This window comes from Grus americana, chromosome 6, assembly GCF_028858705.1.
Source record: "Grus americana isolate bGruAme1 chromosome 6, bGruAme1.mat, whole genome shotgun sequence".
Taxonomy (NCBI): domain Eukaryota; kingdom Metazoa; phylum Chordata; class Aves; order Gruiformes; family Gruidae; genus Grus; species Grus americana.
The window spans coordinates 7,214,960-7,242,578 of NC_072857.1; the positions used below are offsets into that span (position 1 = coordinate 7,214,960).

Sequence of the window (27,619 nt, forward strand, 5' to 3'; positions counted from 1 at the left end):
TCTGGGCTCCCCAGGAGGAGGAGGACATGGGCACACTAGAGGGAGTCCAGTGAACAGCCACAAATTTAGGGACTGGAGCATCTGACACACAAGAAGAGACCAGGAAAGCTGGGACTCTTCAGCCTGGAGAGAAGGTTCACAGGATCTTATCAATGTGTATCAATGCCTGATGGCAGGCAGTAAAGGAGACAGACTCTTTTCACACTGATTTCACTGTGAGATTTTTCAAGCAGCCGAGTACCCATTTAACAGTGATTTAATTCAAGTCAATGTTCCTCAGCTTCCTGATAAAAGTTTAATGTGTCAAAAATCTACCACTTCCCTTAATTAGAGCAGCTATGCTGTCAAAAAAAGGAGATTTAATTTATTGGGCATGATTTGTTCTCAATAAACCCATACTGGCCAGTTTATTAGGATCTGATTCTTGAAACGTTTTTATCTTGAGCAGTAACTTGTTCTTATGGTTTTCTATATAACAAAGTTAGGGTGAGTAATCTACAATTTCTTTGACCATTCTTTTTTTATTCTTTTTGGTGGGGGGTGTTGGTTGGTTGGTTTACTTTGTCTTGGTATTACTGAGTTTTAGTTAGTTCCTTAGGACTTAGCAATTTTTGCACCCAGAAGATAGTCACTAGATGCTCTGGCGTTACTTTATTACTTCCTTCTCGTTCTACACAGCCCTCCTGACATGGCAACATCTCATTTATGGAAATACTCTTTAGTCCATTCCTCTCCTGGCTGCAGACAGGAAACAATGGCAGCAATTGCACGTTCCCCATGTTGCGTTTCCCTCATTTTTCAGAAAGTAATGGACATGTATTCCATTCAGTTTCCCCTTACTTTTAATCCACTTATGTAATTCTTGTTATCTAATATCCTCCTATAGCTTAATTTGTATTCTCGATTTCTTGTTTCTAATTTTTGTGAAACAATATGACAATCAAAAAGGAAACAAGATTCTGCATAACTCTGATGATGAGAAAAGATAAAAAAGGACTTCTCTAGCTCTGTTTGAGGTTTTCTCTTAATGGTTTGAAGCTTGAACATGCAAGTCATATACAGCCCTACACATGCCTTGTTCCCCTGTGCTACTGGCTTGCTATATTATAATAGTTTCAGAACAGAAAGTAGAGTCCAGCAGGGCTTCAGTGCTTTGTAAAGTATTTCTTGGTAGCTTCCAGGTCTTCTATGCTCTGCATACAACATGTTTCCAAGAGGTGTAGCTACCAATTTTCTCAGTTTGTTGAAGTCTTTTTTTAAGATGTCTTGCTGATATTGTCATCCTTCCCTTCTCCTAGGAATCATGAACTCTATCACTTTGTGATGATTTTCATTCAAATTATCTACCACCATTAGAATCTTAGCCATTTCCTTCCTATTAATCAGTACCAAATCTAAATGAGCTTCCCACAGTAATTTTCTCCACCTCAAGAAACTAAATTATCCTCAACATTTATTGCACATTACTCAAACCCCATTTTCAAAATTGAATTTCCTCATTGGCTTTTCTACAGCATTCCTTACAAATGTTAATGAACATAATTTTTATATCTCATTTAAAATTGCTATAGCCTGATTTTCCAGAGTATTAGCATTATGTAGGTCTGTCCTTTTAAAGCCAAACCTCAGCTGATTTCAAGCATGGCTATGACTGCTTGACCTCCTGAAAAAGAAACCAAGCCTTGGGATCTCAAGACCGTCTTAACATCTATGTCCTTGACTTTGCAACTCAGATAATGCTGCTTGAGAATTTCGGGGGTGCCTTAACTCTGCTTCCACTCCCACCTTCCTGTCCCACCAGCCACCAGTCTCCTCTCCTTTCACACAGAGCCATATGAGTCCTTCTATCAATCTGCTCTTCTCATTCCTCCCTTGCTCATGCATCTTACCTTCCTCTGCATTTGACACCCAAAGGCTTCCCTGGTACCCTGCCCCGGGCTCAAAAAGGTGCATGACCGTTCTCAGGCAAGGGAAAAAATCCTTGCTCACTACTGTGAGGCATGCCATATCTGGTCCAGCTTTTACAGGAAACATTCAGCTTCGTAGTCTTTGCTCCTGACCGGATGAAAAATCTGGTCAACACAAGACTCTGAGCACACAAATAACAACAGATTCTCTGAGATTTTAGTCTCCAAAATCAGAGCTGTCTCCAGTATTTTTGTGCAGGTAAGAGCTTTCGAAGGGGTAAGTCTTTAACTTTGACCAACTCTGGTTGAGTGTTTGTTCATGAGAACTGGAAGTGGCAGATCCTTGGCAGAAACGGTCTGACACAAGGTAGAGGTCATCGGAATTTCTTATCGTGGCACGCTATGCATTTTATCCACTTTTACCCCATCTCGTTTCAAATCTGATTTAAGGCACGGGGAAATAAACAGGACAGTTACTACCTAACATTTCATGTAAACTTGTTTAGAGAATTAAGCAACAGTAAAATTTCTAACCTTCCCCTTGGACAACCAATGCCCAGAAGAGGAGAGGTACTTATAGGTACCATCTATTTTCAGGAGGAAGATGAAAAATGTTATTTATTGTCAGTTGTTTGCTTTTTTAAATCTCCCTGTTTTAAATCTATGTTGACAGACCAGAGAGCACATCACCCATGCTGAAAGTAGTTACCTCCCCAGGACACCTTCACCACCATTACAGAGGTGACAGAGGAAAATCTACATGCTGCTCACTGAAACCATTTCATACTCTGAAACCTCCATATTGATTCTTTGATTCTTGTTTTGATTCAGCCTCAAAGACCCATTAAAACAGATATATTATAGGAGACTGCGGCAGACAGTTGTCACCTTTAAGTATCTGAAATGGCAGAGAATCAATAACTTGCAACAACCTCCCTGTTCCTGCATCACCAACAGGTGTTTGGATTCAATTGCACTTCTTTTGTGAATTATGTTGTCCGTCCATCTGTTATTGCTCTAAGTTCACTGCTGTCTACACTTCTGAGGTATGAGATAATCCTTTGCCAGAAGACAGCCTATGGTCTGATGACATTTAAATGTAGGGAAAATGTCAGCTTTTTTATTGTTAGATAGTAAAGTTGGACACATTTTCTCAGATAAACTACAAACAGCTTAACTGGTAAAGTTCTGTGTAAACTTGATTTAGTGATTGCATGTTTGTCTAAGCTCTGATCTTACGCCGGTACACATTTAATTTTAAATCTGCCAGGCAATACCTGTTCCTGCTTGATCTGCTTAGCAATTCACCATCTGTGTATTGTTTTCATTAAATATAATTTTTCTACCAAAAAAAAAACCCCCAAAAACCAACCACAAAAAACCCCACCCGAACTACTCACATACATATAGTGGTTTTGAAATTTCATTATCGTGCTGAGGTTTTAATTGTGCAATGCAAATTAAAAAAAAAAAAAAACTTGCAATGCAGCCATATCAATAACAGATCTAGCAAAAAGCAAACTCCCCCAACTAAGAAGTTTTAATTTAGAATTATATTAAAATGATAACACTGCCAAGGAGGTTAAATAATTAATTTCTTCTCATTTTAATTGTAGACTATTATTTAATAAACAAAGTAATTTACCAGGTAATTTATTCTACTTCTTTGTAGGCACCTCATTTAAAGTCTAAAAATAAATTGCTAATTAAAACAGGATTCACTGTTTCAGAAAGCAACTCATTTTCCCGTAAAAACCTAACAACGACTATGCTAGAGCATCCACTGAAAAATCTTTGAAGGGCAAGGAAGCCACCAACAAAAATGAAATATTCTGATAACTGCGAAGGCTTTCATCTGAACAATTAATGAAACACACGAATTTGCCACAAAAACCAACACTAGATCATTATAAAGAGACATTGCTAAGCACCTGGCATCCAAAAGCTAACCAACTGAATCAAGGAAATGTATGGTCCTTGAAAAATCACGAAGCACAGGAGTTACTTGCACAACCCTGTGCACACATCTAGGATCGTGAGGCGAAATAAACTTCATATAACGTAGCAATTCCATGTGTAGCCACACAATGTTGGGGCCTTGGACTTCTGACTTTGAAGGCAGAAGCCCAAAAGGAATTTATTCCAGTTAAAGAAAACTTACAGCTCCAAATCTGCTCACGAGTATCCCACACACCCCCAACATCATCAGTGTCAGCAACACCCCAAGTCCAAAACTCATTCACATAAATGCCCTAAAAATTATTAGACTGACAGGAACTACAACTACCACATGTTTCTACATCAATTCTCTAATTTTTCCCCAAATTTTGACCTCTTCTTAAAGGCTTACCAGGCTGACATGCTGTTGGGCAGCGAGTCCACTCACTGAAAGGTGTAACAACGCAATCTTTCTTGCAGAGGAGGAGACACGGCCGCACAGTCTCAGGTCTGATGGACTCCGGACACCTATTGATCCAAACACAAAGATAAAATATAATAAAAAATTCAAACTATAGTGAAATGTTTTACTCCTAAGACACTCACAGGGCTGTAAGCGTACTGCCATACCAAAGATATCACTTCTGTTCAAAGTAAGCCTTGTTTTGTGATTATTTTTTTTATTCATTTTTAACTCCTAAACAAAAAATATGTCATGCATATTCTAATAAAAGTTTCAGACACAGACAGTTAATATTTAAAAACTCAAAGGGTGGAAGGGATAATTTTCTGGGATCAGGCAGATCTTGCATTTCAAATGGGGGAGTAGAAAGGAAATAATTCTTTTTTCATTTTTATTATTTAGAAAGATCACTCAAAAATTCTTAGTAATGCAACCCAAAATGCCCCCATTTGAAAAAGGAATATGCCACTAAACCCTACTAGGAAGGACAATAAATCTTAAAGTAATGATTCTGTTACTGAGATAGTAATAAGATACTTGGAGGTATAATTTAAAAGAAAATAAATGCAAAGGGACATGTCTTCTCATTAAGCATGATTATCCTAGAGGGTAGATTTCTGTTATCTAACAGAAGACACTGAAATATTTTTCTGCAAAAATTTTAGTTTTATTGGGCTTTCTATGCCTTGCACCTTCTTCAGATACAGTGTAATTTTTCTTCAGAAAATCAGAAAATATGCAGAATAGAAAAAAAAATCAGTACGCCAACACACAAAGGTTATTTATTCACATAACGTATCCCATTTCTGAAGCCATATTCACAGTAGACTTCCATCATGGCAGTTCTAAACTCAGCATTACTTTGGGACAGTTTTCATCAACTTACACATAAAGTACTATATGGGCGAAGAGGGCTGCCCTCCACCCCAGCACCAGACCGGCCCAGACCCTCCTGGGCAGTAACGAGGGAATATTTAATTCTAAAACATGGAGGTTTTGTTCCTTCACTTAGAACCATCTTCATAAAGATTTCTAGAGGTCTAAGGTTTTTATTTTTAAGACGATTATTACCGTAAGAGCAATATGCGCCCGGCAGCAAAAGAAACAATTTCAGTAAGAATCTCTTTTGAAGACTCAGCAGTCCTGTCTGTCTGCTCCAGCCACTTCCCTTACACGAGGAACACCACGGCACTGAAGCTACCACATCAAAATCAGAGGAAAGCCCCTTTCTGAAGTCCCCAGTACACAAATCTCCTTTTGGCAGGATTTTGCCACCACTGAAACTCTATTTTCCCTTCACATACTTCACTTAAGTATTTACTTACCCCCTTCGGTTCCATTTCCCCTTACACCATCTCAAAAGTGGAGAGGCAAACAACTATTTTAGATATTATACAGCTCTATAAACAATATGTTTAATTAGGTAAAGTTAAAGCATATCAATAGATTCTAGATATAAATGAATACTAGATTTCTTTCCTTTTATTTAATTAAGCTCATTAACCTCAAGAATTTTAATTAACTTTACTGAAATCAACACAGTCTGCTTATACAAACAGGATTGTTTTGAGAGCTACAATAAGAAATGAAACTCAGCTGTAAGTCTCTAGACTCATTAACAGTGCAAAAAATAATTAGCAATGTCTTGATTTTTTTATATTAGGGGAAACATCTGTGCTATTTATTTTCCTCATTTAGTAAACCAAAGTAAAATTCAGAATATGCAGAATACATAATTTTGTTGTGTTGGTATCACATTATAGAAGCTATATAAATCGATTGAACAATATAGATCACACATATGGTTCTGTCTTATTGTGGTGTAAATATAATGCAAACTCTATTTACTTTTTCTATTTTATTAGAGCATAGTTAATAATGTATTGATGAACGTTATATTCAGATGTACTTTATATTTTCCTCACACCTGTCCTTCAGAAAAAATATTTGCAGAAAACTGTAAATTAGAGTAACAGAGGAGCTACAGCAAAAAAACTACACCACTAAAAACATGCATTTTGCTTGGATTTACACTGAAAATTAAAAAAGGGCTAGCTATTTGTTTTTCTTATATATTAGTGTCCCTTTCATAGTAGTGATGGAGTAGTAGCTGGAGAATTATTCCTGAAATGAAATTATTTTCAACGCTGCAGATTCCATACACTCGGTGAAAACGCCTTCATACGTCATAACTACAAATAACCACTAATAACCTTTCTTTAAATACCTTTTAGGTGTGACCTGGCCAGAACTGCTCTTCATGCAGAAGACCTTCCTTGTCTGTATGCCCACTCCACAAGTGGCTTCTCCACTCCAATTAATGGTTGAGTTGAGCACGGTTACCAGAGCATCTTCAGAGCAAGAGCTCCAGGGAGAAGTTTCCCAGAAGAAATGGACGCATGGGTGATCGTTACAGGCACGGTGCTCCTGCAGGGCTCGGTCAGGGGGACAGGCTTTTCCACCTGGAGTCAAGAGAGCACCATCTTTTATCTTATGGCATGTGGTAAAAGGAAGATGTGGAAAAATAAATAAAAATGTTAGATTTGCTTAATATCTCCCCTCCCCCCCCCCCTTAAAAATAAATAAATAAATAAAGCTTAAATAAAGCTGTTGACCTTTATGGCTGCAATAATAACCTTCTAAAATATTGTTTCCCCATTAAACTAGCCTTGCATAAAATTGTATTCCAACGCATAATGGAAACAGAAATAGGCAAAGTATATTTCTGAGTTACCTTATTGATACTCCTACACGCAGCCAAGTTAATTCCATTTAAATGCCAGTATCACTCAGCAAACATGCAATTAGGTTTAAAGACAAATTAAGCGTTATTTTTATGTTCATTCTCCTTCCTAATTTCCCAAGGAGGAACATCTCTTTCTAATATTTGGACTCTATTCACATGTTGCCTTAAAGAGTTGAGCTGTAGAGAGTGCTGAACTGTACTGATGCAGGAATGCATCAACTGATACCCACATCTGCAAATCAAGGGGGGAAAATCTGAAAGAAAGGGTTTGAGTATGAAGCCTTTACTTTTTTGAAGCAGCATCCTTTAAATTTGCATCCAAAGATTTTGCTAAGCTACTGCACTTTGTCAACAACTTGTAATAAATCCTCAAAGTACAGGAGTTTGAACAGCCTCCCCAGAAGCTTTTACACTCTAGCCAGCAGCCTGAATTTATCCCATAAAAGCAGCAGATGTTCGTAGTTCAAAAGCTAAGGAGTAACGCAGTGAAATTGTTAACAGTAAGCATTGACATTTTAGGAAGAAAGAAGTAAAAATGGCTAAAATCAAAACCATTCTCTTCCAAGAGGGAGAATCTGGCAACTTGTGACATGGCCAAAGTGCTGCAGGTTTCGAAAGAATTGAAGTGTCGGGGCCAGATAGCACAAGGTTCAGAGCACCTTTACGCCCTACTGAAATCAGCAGGAGATGAAGATATATTGCTCCTCGAAGGGATGCCTATCGCCTTGCAGGACTCGGCCTTCTCAAAAAAGGTATGACCCCAAATGGCCATAATGAATAGTACTGAGAAAAGAAAGAGAGGCATAGAAATTTCTTAGCACACTGATTTGGATAATCATGTCAGATTACTGCTCATCTTTTTATGAAAATGGACTGTTCCACATAGTGTTCAGTCTCTGAAATATTTAGTATGATGATGGAGTAGAAAATGCCCCAGATAACTTACTTTCCTGAAATTTTGACTTGGCAGGAAAAATGCAGACCAGTTACTGCTCTTGTATGTTTGAGCACATGCAAAAAAAAAAAAAAAAAAAAGTAGCAAGCAAAATGCCTGGTCCATTAGAAGGGGGGGGGGATCTAACTCCAATTTTGAGCTTCCCAAGGAAAAATTAAGGTGTTTTCTTCAAGAATAACCATGGTAAAGAAGATCTCCTAAACAAGGGAGTGTAATAACGAGGCAGTTTTAACTTAAGAACATAAGAAATGCCACATGGTCCATCCAACCTAGCTAACAAAGCAGAAAGCAGGGGATGCTGTTTAGCAAAAGCACAAGAGCCTGGCTGCTTTCTGCAGTTCATTGACAACTTTTGTATGAAGAAAGGACAGCACACCACCACCTAGCTGTTCCAGTAGCTATTTAGGGACTTTTTATGGACCTGTTGTTCATCAGTTCCTCTACTCCATTTTCAGCCTGCTGAGACTGCCTTCCTCCACAATCTTCTCTTGCACCAAGTTCCCAACTTTGTTGTGTAAAGAAGTATCTTTTTTAAACCTGATTTAAACCAAGCCCCTCTAGTTTCATTAACAGCCTCCTGGTTATCATATTCTGGGATCTGGTGAACAGCTTGGAGAAAAATGACCCAAGGGTTTGAACTGAAGTCAGCCTGTAGGATGGCACCGACAAGTCCTCAGACAGCAGAGCCAAGGCTAACACTGCCTCAGTTGATAGAGCACAAAAGAAATGTCACTTAAAAAGGTACCAGAGCTCTACAGAAGTTGGCAGCTCAGCTGTGAGCTGAGCATGAAAGAGAAAGCAGGTAACATTACATTGCCTCAGTACTGCAGTGCTAATGGTATTAAATCCACTTCCACTCTCCACAAATCCAAATCAATTGCTATTTATCTGTATTCAGATGTGCGACTCTGCATAGCAAACCATTATACTCGTTGCTGAAGATGTACAGAAAAAGTCGGGGCATTTGATTTTAATAATTATTTTTTCCTGAAAAACTTAAAAGTATTCCGCTCAAAACACGTCATTTTTAGTTTAGTGTGTTTCAGGTTGAGATGACTGAGCTTACGTACCTCCAAAATTCACTTCTTCAACATTTGACTTTCATAATTCCATGCTTATCTGTTATTTGCATTTCGCTACTTCCATGGAAAATATGAAGCCAACTGTATTTTTCATTTTAATTATTCTCTAGCTCATAGACTTTTTTTTGTAATAGTTACGATCATTCAATTGACAATTATATAGCAGTTTTCATCCTGAAGGGTCCCAATTTTCTTTGCAAGTGCTTATAAGGATGTTTATGTGAATACAGACCATTCATATGAGTAAGGGTTTGCAAGATCAAGTCCTTATATTGCCCCAGAAACAGTGGGTAGCTTTAATGATAATTTACAAAATAGCACTTAACAGAGTCCTAGACTAGATTTGCATCTAAAAGTGTTTTGCTGCTGCATTAGCTGCACATAATGCTGACAACAGTGGATGTTTTTGTTGTGTCAACAAGGCTTTAGTCTGTTAGACCTGCTCACGTTTTATGAATTTTTATGCATATGATGTGACACCTTTGAAATCCTGTGTGATAAACCTACACTTAAAAGAATTACCATAAGTGTAACTGGAGTTAGAAGACTACGCTTCTAATACAAGATAGTTTGTGGAAATAATTGTATCATTGATGTTGATATGTAAAAATCCAGATACATGATGTGTCCATGAAGATCCAGAGGAAATTATATATATTCATCAAGAGTTATTTACTTGCTGCAATAAAAAACCAAGAAGGTCAATACATCCTAGGTCTGCGTTAATAAAATAAACAGGTCCTTCTCTATTTCCTCATTTTTCACAGTTCACTCTTCTAAATCGGTACTAATATGTTCCTATATAAAGACACTCGCATGAAGAGTTTGCGTCATGCAGGAATTTCATTACGATAGGATGCAGCTCTCCTGAAGTAAATTCACACCCAGACTGGCCCTCAATAGACAATAACTCATAGGCCGAAGTAAGTAATTTTGAACTGTGACAGAATTTCTCTGACACATGCATTAGCTCAAGCCCATAAAGATCTTCTAGTCGCTAAGCATGAAGTACAGACAAATATTAAGTATTATTCCTCATCGCTACAGTATTAGTATTAGCTGCGATCTGAACACAATTTGACTGAATGCAAGTCAACTCATTAAACGAATAAACATGATTAATCCAAAATGTTTACCACTCACCCTCAGCTGGAAGGGCCAAGATGGACCTACTCCTGCTTTGACTGCCCTCAGCATTTTTACTGGAGCATGAGTGGGAACATGGGGACCACTGGGACCACTCGCTGATGACACAGTCAGTTGCACAAGGGATTTCACAAACCCCAACTTCAGGACGGGGAAGCTCTGAGCAGAAGCGGTGTGGTACTTCTTCACCTGGGGCGAACAAAACAAGGCAGATATGGAGGAAGGTTCAACTCGGTTCAATATCCACAGTCTGCATCAAACAGACTAACTTTATATCAAAGGTCTGCCTGCCGTGGAGGAATGTACTACAAAAGAGGACGTGGTTAGGCTTCAGGCTTGAAAGTGCAATACTTGAACAACTTAAGTATTTCTTCAGAAAAGAAAAAAAGAAAAAAAATGTCTTTTAAGTTTTGTTTGTGACATCTTGGCGGCAGTCCACTTTATAAAGCAGGCAAGCATGAGGAATGAGATAATTCAATCAATAAAAAGCTGTAGTATCAATTATCAACAGAACTGATGATATTTGCCCCATATTTTCCAGCAATCTCCACTTACAGAACCTATTTTCCACAACATAAATTGCGCAGGTCCCCACAGAAGACAATATTCTTCTGACTGTAGGTCAGAGAAGTGTCCAGTAGGCTTTGGTCATTCTCCTGCAATCTCACCAGAACTAACCACGTACCATTTCTGACTCTGCTTCTCACTCAAAAACTAGGAGATCCAAACTAAAGGGTCTGTTGGAGCACCCCCATCCAAGGAAGAAATATTTGCTGTTGGGGACGAACCAAGGGACCTGGACCAAAGTCTCCCTCCTGATGAGGAGCATCTTTCCAAAACCCCTTTCAACAAGAAGGTCGGACAGTGGGGGTGGTGGGGAAAAAACTACCAACCAAAAGAACAGCTGGCAGCATGAGTGGCAAAACAAAGCACACGAGGGATGTCATGTGGAGTACAACACATGGAACAATTGTTTTTAAAAAGCAAAATAACACACAGTTTCATTTTTAAAATATCAAATGAAATTTTCAGTAATTTTATTAGTTACATAGAATTTATGAGGAATTCTTAAAAAAAACATAAAATGTAACTCTTCTGGTACTGAATTACACACAATCTCTTACAAATATAATTCAAGTGATGAACAGACATGACTGACTTTGTTACACTGTTCTCTTGCTTAGTGTTTGTAGACCCTCATGAATTTTCAGCTACAAATCCGAAATTTCTAGAAGCTCAAATCTACCTGTTTATAAACCACAAGCTCTCACTGAATATTACCCTCCTCTTTTGCCCTTATAATAGTTACAAAGCTCTCCTTCAAGGCTGCTTTAATTATGAATCTAGGAAAGAACATAATGACTATCCAGGTTCAATTATACACACGGAAAAAAAAAATTAAAATTTATAATGGCAACAACTGCCTCTTTCACCTCACACTACAGGAACAGGCTCCGTAACAAGGCGGCCCAGGATGCAATTATAACTAGGAGGGTAGAAAACTGTACTGCTTTGCAAGGCAACACGTGTATGAGTGAGTAAATAAGAAGGCAGGCTGCTAGCGAGAGTGCATAAAGCTGTCAATAGCACGGCGGTATTATCTGCAGTTGCATCCCTAAATGAAGACAGGCTCATTGCCCTCGAGGCACAAATAAAACTTTTCAAGCATATTATGAGAAGTAACGGGGAATCTGGCAGGCAATCAGACTGCAAGATATGTTTAAAAATACTTTATTTTTATACTCCCTTTCCCTTGCACTCGTCTGTGCTCATCAGGGAAGACTCGATATGCCCAGGCTTTGCACTACTATTTTAAGTCTACTGAATTAGAAAACGTAGACCAAAACCCGCCCTACAGTCAACCCCCATCCTTTGGTACTAAGTTTGGCAAACCAAGCTTAATCCATCATTTGCTTCAACTAGCCCATTATCACCACTGCTGCTTTGGATGCTCACATAATGCTAGGAACTATCTTTAGAGAAAAATAATGTAAAAACCCCAAATAAACCTGTAAGCCTTATTCCAGCTGTCTCCTTGAGTCATTTTAGTGTCAAAATCCCCGCTAACATTTTGACAGCTTGTCTGTACCACAGCAGATAACATGAGGGCATCCTGGGCAGGCTTGATTTCAGGAGTCAATGGTACAGTAGCATCAAGAGATTATATGCTTTGGTGAAGTAGGGTGAAACATCTGTCCTCCTCTCCCATCACTGACACTTACAGCAAACAGGCGAACAGTGACGGGCTTCTGAACAAGGAGGGATGAGATGGGACACTGGCGCTGCAAAAGCGTACCCCTCCACCCCCCCATCCATGCAAGAAGTTATCTTTGTTACATTACGGCAAGAGAGCACCAGGAAAATTCACTGAATTCTGGATTTAGCCTGTTTTTTCCACCAATCAGATAGTGCCAGAGACGTAAGCATCAGAGAAAACCCTATTTGCTGAAAGCTACGGGAGCCTTTCCACTGATTTAATCTGACTTTACAAAGCCCAATCCAGTCCACTCAGAAGATGGTTCAAAACACTTGGGTCTCCTTTGGGGTGGCTTCCAAGCCAAGGTGCCACAGATTTTCAAGTGACCAACCTATGGGGAAAGGAGGCAAAGGAGCAAAACGCACTTTCTACTTCTTCCCTCTGTGATTTCTATTCATGCTGGATTTACAGCAGGTGACAGCAACAGTAACGCTGCAAACAGAGGCTGCAAATCGTGGTTCCTCAGCAAAGAAAGGAAGCTTTGAGTTTTGTCATAAGAGTTTACCACCCGGTGCATGAAGGTACAATTCAACACTCACTTTGATTTACTTTATAGCTCTATTCGCTGTGTTCAGGTTTAATTACTGGCTTGTATTACTGCAGAAGGGAAACGTTCTTCTGTACCAGCTGCCTGGCAGAGAATTCTCAGAAAACAACCGTATACTACAAAGGGAAGTAATCATCTTTCATCTTCCATGAAAAATACTAGTACAGGATATATCTGAAGTGTGCCTTATGCATTGTCACAGATTTACAGGGAATATTAAATTCTCCTGAGCTTCCAAAATTGTCCACCCAGTACCTTGAAGGTGTAATTCTTCTCTCAGATATTCTGAATAATTTTTCTAGAAGAGGCTTTCTCCCTCTCAAACTAAGACTAATGCCTTTAAGCACCTAAATTATGCATCTGAATGCAATATGAATTCCTCTCCAAACATATGTTTAGATCTCAAGACATAGCATTTGAAATCAGCCCTGGAGAGCAGCAGGGTGGAGGATCACAGCGGAAGGACACCAGCCTTGGTGAAAGCCACCGTTCCTTCAGGAAAAACAGGGAAAAGGACAGCACTGACCGTGACAGCTACAACTTTGCTCCCTGTTAGAATTTTTTAGAAGAGAACCAATGACGTTGCTCTGAAGCTCATCTTGTGGTAAGCAGGAAATAAGCCCAGATGGCAATTCAGTCTCTCCTGGTCAGAGCCCAGAGCAGCTCCCTCTTGATGGGAAACTGGTTCCTATCTGCAACTTGCTGTGACGTTGGAATAAACTAGAGCATCGTTCATCAGTAAACTGAGCCATCCAAGTCAAAAGGACAGAAGACACTTTCAGAGAAAGAAAAAGAAAAGAAAATTGTCTAAGATTGTGTGGGATCTTCTAATTAGCTTGGCCCGATCCAGCCTATCCAATCCAACCTACCCCAGAGGTTACCACCGCTGTCTTTGCTGGCTCTCTTCAAATATGACTTGCTCATTTCATCTTTTTTTCTCCCTTTTGACACTGTCCAAGTGCCCAGAATTAGCCTCAAGGAATTATGTTTACTCTGAAGAGTATTTTTTTTGCTGTAATACTAAACAGTACAAATCCACAGCTGTTACTGAGACGCAACTGGACACCTGGTTAGGATGGTGACTGAGCAACTGAACAGTTTCACCCTAACATTGAGGATACACGGTGAAAACTAAGTGGGGCTCAGACCGGGGTGAACCTTGGGAAATGCCTTCTATCCTTAGGGTAGCCACAAACAACTACTGCCAGTACAACTGCACATGCTGTAAAACAGAACTTGCACCTACATTTTACAGAGAGTTACAGCTATTAATTGATTCATGCTAGTCATGATCAGTGATATATGATAGTACAGTGATTAAAGCTAAATACACAAGATATATTCAACAGATAATATTTTCAATATAGGAAAGATGGAATTCATTTTCTTCCAAAGTTAGGGTATAATGATTACAAAAGAGATGATGAGCATGGCATTTTTGTAAATATATTTGCTAATGAAGTTGATCATTACCTAATGTACCAGTCCCTAATTTGAATTCTTTAACAAGGTAACAAAGAAGCTACACGGAGAAATACAATTCTGAATGGAATTTTTGATTCACCTTAAAGCAAATTAAATTCTTCCAAACAAGGAAAACAAAACAAGGGATGACACAGAACTCTGCTTGAACTAAAGAGCTTGTTTTTTCAGCAATTTAATTTTTTTTCTTACTGTCTTTGCCATCCTAGAAGGAGAAGCCGTTGGCACAGTCCTGAATAACACACTCCACAGCAAGGCACTGAATCAACAGGAACATTTCATTCTGAATCAGTTCAATATTAAATTGCATCTGTCTGTTTTACATAATGCCTTGCAGCTCCGGCGCATTAGTCTAATTCTTCCCAGCAACCTGTGTACCTAACTCCTATGATACAGTTTAATTACTCCTGCCACAAACATCCCTCCTGGCTCAGGAAAAAGGGAACATCCACTGGACAAGGATACAGCTAAAGCAGCAAAAATACAAATCCCATCAGGCAGCAGGAATCGAAAGATCAACTCAGTAACAAACCAAGTATCTTCCTTTTGACTTTCACCACTATACCACCTTCGTTTTTTAAAAGGAAAATTCGAAAAATTACATTGAGGAATTCAGGTTTGCACACATGTGTGGAGCCTTGAGTGACCTCCATGGTGGGGAAAGGCTCAAGAGGAAGGACTTGCATTTCAGATGGCTCTGCATTGCTACCTACAAGTTCTGGAAATTTATTTTTTGCACAAATGACTGCTGCAAAAATGCTGCATATTTAATGACAATTACCAGTTTGACATCAATATTTCTTTCCTTGTAGCATTTCAAATTATTCAGTGGAAATAATGAAGCTGTCATCTAAAATACTATACGTATCGTAAAATTTTATGTCCCACTTAAACCTCAGAAAAGAATGACAATAAACTTTGATTAAATACTTGCCTGTAAAAGAATAAGATGTCAACAGACAGTAGTAAATTCAGAAGAATTCCTATTGACTGTATGCCAGTTTGCTAACGGCAATCGCATTCAGAGAAAGCCGTCTGCTGACAATGTCTTGGCCTAGGCATCTCATCAGCTAACTACAATGTTACATTTAAGAGCAATAACAATCAAACTGCAACAATAGGAGAAATTTCTTATAACTATTTTGAATGTGTTCATCTCATCACAACATCATGGATTACTTTTTTTCTTTTCCATGTTGCACGACCAGCTTTAGAGATACCTTAAAGCATCCAGGGCTTGCAGTTTTCAGTCATCACCGGGAGACCAATGTCACACTTCACTGAAATCCTCGGCTCCTGGTTGACTTTTCTTAATGCCAGTCAACAGGTAAGAACATCAGAATAGAGCGGTGTCAGTTTGTCAGGGAGAGCAGTGGTGTATGGAATAAATTTAATTGCAGTGGTCCATCACTATTATCAGAGCCCCATAGCGGAGAAGAGAAATGCAATAGCAATGACGATGAATGGAAGTGAAGATCTACCACAAAAAAAGATGAAGCAGCAAAGAAGAACAAGCCATTCACAGTGGAAAAGAGGAAATAAACACAAATACAACCAGGATCATTCTCAGAAAGAGAAAAAAAAAAAGAATAGATGAGGCAATCTTTAAGGGTTTGAGTCAAAAGACTTAGTTAAAATGCAACTATGAAAAACAATTCATTAGATTAAGGAAAAAACATTTTTAACCACATAATGCACAATGAAGAAAAAGGGAATAACAACTCAGGAGAAGAAGGAAAAAGGAAGATGAAGAAGTACGAAAAATGGACAGAGGGAATGAGAATAAACGTGGAAAAGAAATAGTATGTCTGGAAATACGCTACAAAGTCCCCGCAAAATCCGAAGTCTTGCCCAAATCCCTGCATCTCTGGCCATGATCCTGTCCCTTACCTATGTCCAAGTAATCATTACAGAGGTTATGAGAAAAAGATGATGATGAGTATGGAGAAAAAAAAAAAGTGGTATTTGCTTTTCTTTCCTATACATCCTCTACTGCAATTTGGACTGTTTACCCACAACTGTTTTCCCTCTTTGTTTATAGAAATGCACATAAGAAAATTGAGTCTAAAGAAGCTCCAAGAAAGCGAGCATGGGGGGAGGCACATCAGCGAGCACCTGCCAAGCCTACAGAGAACATCCCGGTATCCCTCTATGGGGTATTATACAGCAGCTACCAGTCTCAAGGTTAAAAAAAAAATACAGCTGCATGAGGTTACCTATGTAAGAGATTGGCTCCAATGTTTTTTCCTATCCCACACAGAAAGACACGTAGTCATTTAAAGGAATTTGCTGCACATTCACCTGCTGGGCTTGGGCGTAAAAGCAGAATTAATTCTACTTTGTGGCTGTTTGCACAACCCCTCCTGAATTAAGAGAAATTGCTCATGTGGCACCTGAAAGTAAACATGGGTTCGTCGTATTCCGGGAGAAGAGCATAGAAATTCAGGCTGCTGTTCCTAGTAATTAACATAGTGCAGCAATCTGAAAACATAAAGTGTAAGAATTAAAAATAATCCGTATTAGTTTTCTGGGGTTTTTTTTCTCCTCTCTCTCTTTACACTTTTTTCTTTTTTCTTCATTACCCCTTCTCATTGTAAATGAGGGAATCTACACAGGTGGGTTGATCAAGACTGATTGCAATTAAGATTTAGTGTTGAAATTGGTGATGTAGTATAATTGAAACAGGTGTCCCTCTATTTTCTTCTCTACTGCTTTGTTCCAAATGCTAATCAACACAAAATACTGTAAAACCAATTACACAAATAAGTCAAATGTATTAAAATATTATGAAATATACATATATTTCCAAAACTTTAAGAAAAAAAACAAGAGTAGACTTGTTTATTCCAATAGTGTATAAAGTCCGCTTCACCTCATATACCTGTGCAGTGGGGCAGAACAATTTTAGTGGAGGAATTCAGGCATTTTAATTTAGACTAAAGAAGGTGGCATTTTATTCCCAATGCACCACAGCCACCAATTTCTAAACAGTCCATTTTTGCAGAATTAAGGTTCTATCTTCACTCTCAAAATGACAAAAAAAATTATAAGGAACATATTACAAAGGGCAAACTACAGTAATGGTGCTCTCACTCAGTAAGCAACCCCGAAAAGAAAAGCTGTGTGTGCACGCACGGAGAAGTGCAATGCTTTTATACCTACCGGTTTGATTATGATGATTTTTGTTCTGATTATTATGATTCTGCTACTCTTAAGAATGACGCACCTTGTTGGCTTGCTCATAGCTGTCAAGGCTATGACTGACTGTTATCCAAGCGACATTCCCAAAATACGAGTTAGCAATTTGCCATATGTTGGGACCAACGCATCTTTTTTCTCTTCTAGCCCCAGAAATCGCCCCAAGAGTGATTTTGTATTAACATAAGACACTGAAAAATTGTAAACAATAGTGCAGCAGATGAGGTTTATCTAAGTTGGCAAAAGTCTTGTTTTCAGATACAGTGACTGCTAATGATAATAAATAATTGCAAATACCATCTGGACTCTTTGAAAAACATCTTTCTCCAAGTCCGCAATTGAATGTCTACAAAAAGAGGATCAATGCAAAAGAAAATGAAAACAGTAAATTAAAATTAGATTTATGCCAACTACTTAAAACTCAGTGCTCATTTAGAAGCAGTTAACACAAAAATGCGTTCTAGCTCAGATGCAGAGTCTGGCCTAATCCCATAAAGCAACTCTGAGAGCTTCAGAGTCTATCAGAAAATGTTCAGATTTTGCAGGACCAAATACTAAATATTTTTATTATTACTACTAACATAGTAGTTTCTTTTCCAATTTTGTCTCTAATTGATCCACAAAACTCAGAGCAGAATGGTATTAAGATGCCCTATTCGACAGCTGTTAAAAGACTGCAATAGGAAGAAAAATCACCCAGCAACATAGACAATCGTCAGTCAAAGGTCCAAACGAATGACTGAAATCTGTTCTTGACAGAAGCGATGCAAATTGCAAACCCTGATCTTTTGTTATTGAGTAAAACCTCTCAGTGTACACACCGGTTTGGCCAAGTATCAACTGTGCATCTAAACTGCAGAAGACATTGTTCAGATGGGTTAAGTTACTTCTGGCTAATGTACCCTGACCTATGCTTGAACTGTTTTTACATAATAAAGTTGTGAATTTTAGGAGGAGTGCTTAATTTCCACTGTATTTTGCATAGATCATTTAGTACTTAAAGTGGGGATAAATCAAATGTAGGAAACACAATATTAATAATATTTTCTGTGTGCTTCCACTTTGCCCATGAGGTGGAACTTTAATTACATCATTAATAACGATGCCTACATTTTCAGTCAGTAGTGCATCATTCCTCTAATGCCATTTAAGGTGCATTTGGTCTCTAAACTGCTCCACCCTCTGGAACTGGTTCATGGATTATATTGTAAGCAGGATGAGGCTGCTGTTACAACTCAGCTACAATGGCATCAAAAAGAGAATCTGAAGGCAGGAATTGCCTCTTACAACTTAAAACGTGGAAGGTTTATTTAGAAAAGTTTCCTGTTATTTTCTGTCTCCAGGAAGTTTACATAGATTTAAAGTTGACAGTTGCTTTTTGGTAAACAAAAGAAAGGAAAAAAAAAAAAAGAAAAGAAATTTATCATTGTTTTCCCTACTATTCAGAGTCCAAATTGTCTCAAAATGAGAAAATACCTAAAAGCTGGCATCTGTGACTATATTTTTCACTGGGAAAGAAACCCCAAACAACATTGTTTCCAATGAAGGTTTCCAAGAGGAAATCTCTCCCGGTATGCAATGCAGGACCTTGTATTTGGGTAGCGTAATTAAACGGTAATGAATACAGATCTGCTGGTGCATCAGGAAAATAATTATGTGTATCATTTTCTGTGTATCAGAAGCCTTCAGACACAACTTTGCCTGAAGCTTGTTCTCCATCTTACTGGTCCAGACAAGGCAGCACGGTCCACTTCCTTTTTTTCTTGGCTGATGAAACTATTTCCCATGAAAATGTTCACTCTTTCTCTAGGGCTCGGCTGGAGATGGATACCGCTGCTTGGCTGTTTACACAGCAAGATGAAGCATACTCACAGCGTTGGCTGGCGAAATGGGGTGTTGCCAGCAGAGCAGCATCCACCAGAACACGAACGCTGCATCCGCAAGAGGTATCTGCTCGGTGGGGTATGCTGACCCTCCACCACCATGTCCTTCCAGAGTTCAAACATATGGGCTTGGACATGGTAGCTGGGTTCAGGCTCTGGCACAACCCAAGCTGGACCGTTGTAATTAAACAAGTCTCTGACCTCATTGCTTAAAAGTAAAATAAGGCACGTAAGCACCTACAGCTGCTGATTTTTTTCCAGATTGAGTGGTGAAGCTAAAACCTGAAGACCTGTATTAAAAAGACTTATAAAAGACTTATTAAAAAGAAAGGTCATTGCCCATGCTTTGGTAATGTCCTCTGGGCTCACAGACAGACAAGAGAGGAAGATGATAGAGGACAAAGTAAAGGAATGAAAGTGGAAAAAAACACAGCAGAAGGAATTATCTTAGATGTCAAAATTTCATCAAGCTGGGGCTTTGTCAGAGATGCTGAAGCCAGGACCATGTGCTGAGTTGGCAGTTCAGACAAATGCTGTTTGGTGAGCTCAGAGGCGCCCGCGCCAGCTGCCCTCCCGCGCTGACCTACTCCTTATTTGCTCCAAAGCAGGAAAAAAAAAGTTGTATGAACCATAAAGGTCCCGGTTAGATACCAACCAGTCATTCTCTGGCAGGTTTGCCAGCTCCTGTTGGAGAACTGCTATTTTAACTTTGCTACTAGATTAAAGGAAAACACAGAATCAGTAAATGAAATCAAATGAATGCACACACATCCCCTTTTTTAAACACCCTGAAGTGTCAAGACTGTCAGGAGGCATTTGGACAAGCTTTTCAAATATAAGAACTGAAACGGAAAAACTGGAGAGAATATCTGGATAAAATTTGGTTTTCTATCACTAAATTTCTTTGTGTGAAAAAAGCAATAACCTCTCCACAACTTAGAAAATATTTCTGTTCTGATTATTCAGCTATTAAAATGGGAAAGTGTCATTTTATGACAATTGCTTTCGGCAGGAGATATTTTACACTTATATTCTCAAGGAATATGCACATAAGGAAGAACAATATTAAAACCTTCAGCGTTAATCTGTATTTTCAAAGCTAAGCACATTTTGACAAACTTTCTAATAGACACTGTTCAAAATTCATAACATATATGAGCATGATTACATTACTCTAATTTATTTTTTCTCCTCTCATGCGCAGCAATAAAATTTTACCTTTGAACTTATATTTATTACAACTTTTACTCTACAGAGGGCATGCAGGCACAGAAATATAATAAAGCTCTGCTAATTCCATACATTATTGAAATCCTAACACTGCAAATGGTATCTCACTGTCTTCATGCATACTTAAAATTTCAATTCAAAATCCATTTCATTAGAAGGGCTGGTTAAGCAACAGCATATGCTTATTTTAAGTTTGTGGATTAAAGTAGCAGAATTATATTTTATATATTTGGAAAAAAATAGGTAATACTAGTGTTTGTTTAGGTGTTGTAAGCAAAAGCTTGATAGATGCTAAATAATTGAGTGCGTCATCCCTCAGACTCCTAAGCAATATAAAATTGTAGAGAAGGGACGTGCTGGAGAATAACCTTTGCTAACCCACAGGCTGCTGTAAACTGCGTCTAATTCCAGTGGTAAAAATCCCATTGACTTCACTGGGAAGTCTACAGCTATGCAGGAATAGCGTCAAAATAAACAAAGCACAAACAGGTGAGAGCACAGAAGGAATTTAGACCACGAAGATCCGAGGTCGTCACGTAACACTAACGATACCTGGTCAGTGAGAACATCACAACTGACATACGAGACAAATTTTGGGCATCTCAAATTGGTTGATATGCTACTAAATGATATGGCAATACAAGTCAGTAAGGGAGCAGCTCATGCAACCAAACACATGACAAAGTGCAAAAGTTGTCTCAAACTGCAAGTGTAATATTGGCATAACCTCCTTTTTCTTCACAAAGGTCACTTCACACATTAGCTCCAGCTTCACTGATTAGCAGCCAAGATAATGGCTACTCACATGCGCCTCAGTCATTGGGAAAAAAGACAAGGGGATGCCTTTCTGCATACGATGTCCTCATCATATTTCTGGTAATTGTTCAATCATAGATAAGGCACAAAAAGGGAAAATAAGCAGCAGAACAGACTACTCTGAAAACGTAACAGAAACAACAACCTTTACATTTGGCACTGAGGCATCAAAAATGATAGCTATTATTACTGCTGTAATTACATGGCTGGGACTCAGAAGAATTGCATTTTGCTTCCCTGGAAACATGGCCACGTGATGTTTGATGCCTCCTAAGCCTGTAGGAACAGATCTCCCCACCACGGCCAGTTTGCAGAATGCGCACAGGACCAAACACCTGAACACTTGAAGACATGCAGTCAGAAATGGTCCAAACAGGGCTCCCAACCCAGAGGTCCATCGCCCCTGTCCTCCTGAAGGCAGACTATGTCAGCTTGACTTCCACAGGCATCGATATGATCACACTAGGGTTTTGAAAACTCAATAGCCAGGACTGCTGTCAGCTCCTGACTTGAGCCTGTCTAATCACAAATCTCTGAGGTGCACCAACACCATGATCCCACATCTACGTCCCTACACAGGCTTTCAGGCCACCACGGAGGACTAAGCCTGAGACTTTCATATCTAAACCCTTGTCAAGTGAACTGCAGTAAAAATCCTCTGCCTGCGAGTGAGCCACGATCAGATTTGGCCTCCTGAGCCAGCTGCACGACAGAAATGCAAGGGAATAAACACATTGAGCCAATCAAGCTTTTTGACCATGAAACACCAGACCAGGCCGGGGAAACACACGAGGGCTGTATTTTAACTCCAGCACACAGACGTAATGGAGTTGCCATGCTGGATTTCCCAGAGTTTAGTAGGACTCGGTGCATGATACCAAGCTCTCACAGGCTCAGTTGATCAAATTTAGGCTACTGAGCTATTCTGTGCCATGGCAAGCCCAGACAGGACAAGGCAAACCTCACCCTTGCATGACTTTCCAGCAACAAGCAGCAAAGCAGGGAGCAGTTTACTGTAGCAAACTATGATGTTGTCTCCCACATTAATGTGATCCCTTGAGATCAGCAATCCCAGCTGCAGAACCAGAATTTAACAGAAGTCTTTCAGAAATCTGGTCTCAACCACGTTTGGTCTAGAAAGGAACACTCACTTGTTAAAAAATAAGGGGAAAGGGTTTCCTCTGAAACTAAGCAAGCAGAGAAAGATTTTTACTTGCTCATAAGCAGTCAGTTGAAATGTATTCCACTACGGACTTCAAAGTCACTTCGCCAGCAACACAACCTCCCAACATACTGAAAACCAGCAGGAAGTGTTGAATTAATACATATATGCTAACAAGCACTCCTACAATTATGAACGTTCAATCTAGTTTTTCACTAGCTGACACTGTACCCATGGCTGCTACATGATTTTGAAGCCTTGAGACAGGGGAAGAAGTAGAACGAAATTGCTGTAAAGCCAGGAACCACAGAAAAACAGAGGGAAAAGTCTCTGGAGAAAGCCTGGAGCAGAACACTATCACGGCAAAAGAGGCAAGGCAGATAATCTTAACATCTGGACTAGGATCGAGGAGGGAGAGAAGGGAGTTAATGTGAGCACCAGTGAAGTCTCTCTCTATACTCAGTAATCGTGGGGCTACATTTCGATGATGTGTAGAATACTTCCCAGCAATATATAAGATGTTGCCACTTAGGTGCTGTGTATACAAAGAGATGCAAACAAAATGAGTTTTCAGAGAGTGTGTAATACTGGCTGACTGCACAGGATAAGTTATTACGTACCAACCGACTGCTGGAAAAAGGAACTTTTACACACCTTTGGGGTCTTACCCATATATCTTAATGTTCTGGACCATGATGAATGATTGGATAACAACTCTTACTCCCCTTGTCATCATCCATCTTCTTAGGAGGCTTATTTCTTCAAATCCTGATGATGAACCTCTGTAGTCACTTATCTGAGCAGCGAAAATTTATTGCCTTTACTAGAAAATGAAATTCTCCTCCAGGAGAACTGCAATGGACACAAAAGGGCAAATTTCCACCCTAGAGTATGTGGATGCATTATCTTTCTCTTTAGTGGGAACTATATACATTTATCCCATGTCAGGATTTGGACCAAAGGGTATCTCCTGTGTTAATAAGAATGGGTAATTTCCAATTATATAAGCTTACAGATCATAGAGGTGCCCTAATAAGGAAAAAAAAAAAAAAAAAAAAAAAGATGAGGTCCCATACTAATCCTGCTTTCACTGCACATATTTAGCAGGGTTGCCAAAGCAGTGTCTCCAAAATACTTACTAATTACATTGGGCTGCCTCCAGCCGCTATCACTGGCAGGGAACAGGCAAAGTTTGCAATAAACCAACCCACTAACAGTCCAAAGATGATGATGTTATTTTGGGAAAACCTTGAAGGAGTCAAGATACAAGACAACTGTGGAATAAAGTACTTCAGGGCTGATTTGGTTAGGAAAGCCAAAGCCCTGATAGAAATTAGTCTGGCCAGGGATGTCAAAGACAACAAGAAAAGCTTCTATAGGTGTGTCAGTGATAAGAGGAGGACAAGGGAAAATGGGGGTCCCCTCTGGAATGAAACGGGGGACCTGGTTACCCAGGATATGGAGAAGGCTGAGGTACTCAACGACTTCTTTGCCTCAGTCTTCACTGGCAAATCCTTGAGCCACACTGCCCAGGTCACAGAAGGCAGGGACTGGGAGAATGCAGAACCGCCCACTGTTGGAGACGATCAGGTTCAAGAATATCTAAGGAACCTGAAGGTGCACAAGTCCATGGGACCTGATGAGTTGCATCTGTGGGTCTTGAGGGAACTGGCGGATGAAGTGGCCAGGCCACTCTCCATCATATTTGAGAAGTCCTGGCAGTCTGGTGAAGTTCCCGCCAACTGGAAAAGGGGAATCATAACTCCCATTTTTAAAAAGGGTAAAAAGGAAGACCCAGGGAACTACAGGCCAGTCAGTCTCACCTCTGTGCCTGGCAAGATTATGGAGCAGACCCTCTGGGAGACTATGCTCAGGCACATGGAAAATAAGGAGGTGACTGGTGACAGCCAACACGGCTTCACTAGGGGCAAATTGTGCCTGACAAACTTGGTGGCCTTCTATGATGGGGTTACAGTGTCCTTGGATAAGGGAAGGACAACTGACATCATCTACCTGGACTTGTGCAAGCCATTTGACACTATCCTGCACAACATCCTTGTCTCTAAATTGGAGAGACATGGATCCAATGGATGGACCACGTGGTGGATAAGGAATTGGCTGTATGGTCGCACTCAAAGAGCTGTGATCAATGGCTCAATGTTCAAGTGGAGAACAGTGACGAGTGGCATTCCTCAGGGGTCGGTACTGGGACCGGCACTGTTCAACATCTTCATCAGTGACATGGACAGTGGGATCGAGTGCACCCTCAGCAAGTTTGCCAACGACACCAAGCTGTGTGGTGTGGTCGACACGCTGGAGGGAAGGAATGCCATCCAGAGGGACCTTGACAGGCTTGAGAGGTGGGCCTGTGCGAACCCCATGAAGTTCAACAAGGCCAAGTGCAAGGTCCTGCACGTGGGTCAGTGCAATCCCAAGCATGACTATCGGCCGGGCAAGGAATGGATTGCAAGCAGCCCTGAGGGGAAGGACTTGGGGGTATGGATTGATGAGAAGCTCAACATGAGCCAGCAGTGTGCGCTTGCAGCCCAGAAAGCCAACCGTGTCCTGGGCTGCATCAAAAGGGGTGCAACCAGCAGGTCGAGGGAGGTGATCCTGCCCCTCTACTCTGCTCTCGTGAGACCCCACCTGGAGTACTGCATCCAGCTCTGGGGGCCCCAGTACAGGAGAGACATGGAGCTGTTGGAGAGAGTCCAGAGGAGGGCCACGAAGCTGATCAGAGGGCTGGAGCACCTCTCCTGTGAGGACAGGCTGAGAGAGTTGGGATTGTTCAGTCTAGAGAAAAGGCGGCTCCGGGGAGATCTAATTGCAGCTTACCAATATCTGAAGGGGGCCTACAGGAAAGCTGGAGAGGGACTGTTTATCAGGGAGTGTAGTGACAGGACAAGGCGTAATGGGTTTAAGCTGAAGGAGGGTCGATTTAGATTAGATGTTAGAAAGAAATTCTTCCTTGTGAGGGTGGTGAGGCACTGGCACAGGTTACCCAGAGAGGTTGTGGAGGCCCCATCCCTGGAAGCGTTCAAGGCCAGGTTGGATGGCACTTTGGGCAGCCTGGTCTAGTGGAGGGTGTCCCTGCCCGTGGCAGGGGGGGTTGAAATTAAATGATCTTTAAGGTCCCTTCCAACCCAAACCATTCTATGATTCTATGATTCGGATAGAAAATACTGCTATGAAGTCTGTGGACTTCACGAGCAGCTGCAGAAAAATATTCTGGCATAGCTGGGAGCAGCCCCCAAACTGGTAAGATGCAGAAGTGCAGACTGGCACTAATTCCACAGCATTCATGTTGGACTTAAACACATGCAATCTCCAGCAGTAACTGGAACCTGTAGTAGAGACCAAAGTATAAAAAGAAAAGCTGTAGGGCAGAAATTTATAAACTCAGCTGAAAGAATCCATGAAGACATCCATGTCGTCTTTTTCATGGGTAACCCAAGGGTGGTTGTTCCCAACACAGGGAGAGGCCAAACTAACAACCAAGGACAACTAAAGGAACTGAAAGTACATCACTGAAGAAAATCAAGTTCCTACTTTTGTCCGATCAAAGATGAGAACTAGCAAATCTGTGCAAGTCGCACGTGGCCCGTAGGAAACAGTACTAAGAACAGTCTTTCCAGACTTCACATCAAGTTGCACAGTTAGCCATTAATTAGCTCAGAGTTAAAAACCTCTATTCCAGCTTCACAGTACAAGAAGGGTTCAAAGAGCTGCAGGTGCCCCAAGTGACACCATAAATATTGATCACAGTGCTGGTTCCACTTCATTAGCCACGAAGTGAGCAATGGTCCTCAAGGGAGAGGAGAAGGCAGATCCAGTTTTAATCAAACTGTCATACTAAAATGCAAACCTTGAGGAATATTATATTTTAATTATTGCTCTTTACTCATGCCAATTGCAGCCTATAACAAAAAAACAAAAAACAAAAAACAAAAAAACCAAACAAACAAATAAAAAAACCAGATGTTTCTGGACAGAGAGCCAAAACCTTCAGCTGTCAGGAAGGTGCATCTACACTATGTGAAGCAGCCCTACGTAACGACACCCAAGTGAGCTCCGCAACCAGCAAAAGCAGTTTTCCAGCCCAGCACCTCACCCTGGGCTCGTTAGAAACACAGTTCATTAACCAGTCAAAACTTGGTGCTACCACAGCTGCAGTGTTTCTGAGATACAAACTGGTCGCTGGCAATGAAGGGGCCGTACAGACTTATTAGCTTATTCAGACTGACCTACATAGTATAGTACATAAATCCTAAACCATTTAACCTTCAAAATATATGTCTGGGAATACTGCCAGTGAGTATTTGAAAGGGATTACAGGAAATGTATTAGTTGTCACTGAAAATGAAAATATGGATTTTGATTGAAACTCTATATAAGGGGGAGTTTTTCCCCCAAAATCCGCTGGTCTAGCAGCCACGCTGAACAAAGGGAAAATTGTACAGCTAGCTCAGACTACGCAGGGCAAGCTGATATACTTTTAAAGCTACATTTTTATCTACTGAAATAAAACATTTTACTTTTTTATTTTTCTACTTTAATCAGAATATAACCTCATTAAATGACAGTGTGTGAAAAGAACATATAAACTAGAAAGAAAATATAAAAACTTTCTGAATAAATTAATGTTTATTGCTTTTAGACTTTGATATTCTGGTCTTTACTACTTAAATGCAGTTTAAATGTATTACTTGCCACGGCCTTTATGTTAAACCCAGTAAGTCTGCAATTTGTGATAAAATTCCTTATCTCTCTCTCTCTGAACCTAAGCAAAGATCCAAGGTTAATTTGC

General features: G+C 40.0%; 1 protein-coding gene across 3 annotated transcripts in view; it reads right to left on the reverse strand.

The window, feature by feature from the left end:
* Positions 1-27,619, reverse strand: part of THSD7B (thrombospondin type 1 domain containing 7B) — a 358,700-nt gene that overhangs the window by 140,114 nt on the left and 190,967 nt on the right. For all 3 annotated transcript variants that reach the window (XM_054830722.1, XM_054830723.1, XM_054830724.1), the window contains 3 exons: positions 10,235-10,426; positions 6,536-6,770; positions 4,258-4,373 (listed from right to left, as the gene is read on the reverse strand). In XM_054830722.1, the coding sequence (XP_054686697.1) occupies positions 4,258-4,373; positions 6,536-6,770; positions 10,235-10,426 (543 nt within the window). The remainder of the gene's footprint in view (positions 1-4,257; positions 4,374-6,535; positions 6,771-10,234; positions 10,427-27,619) is intronic.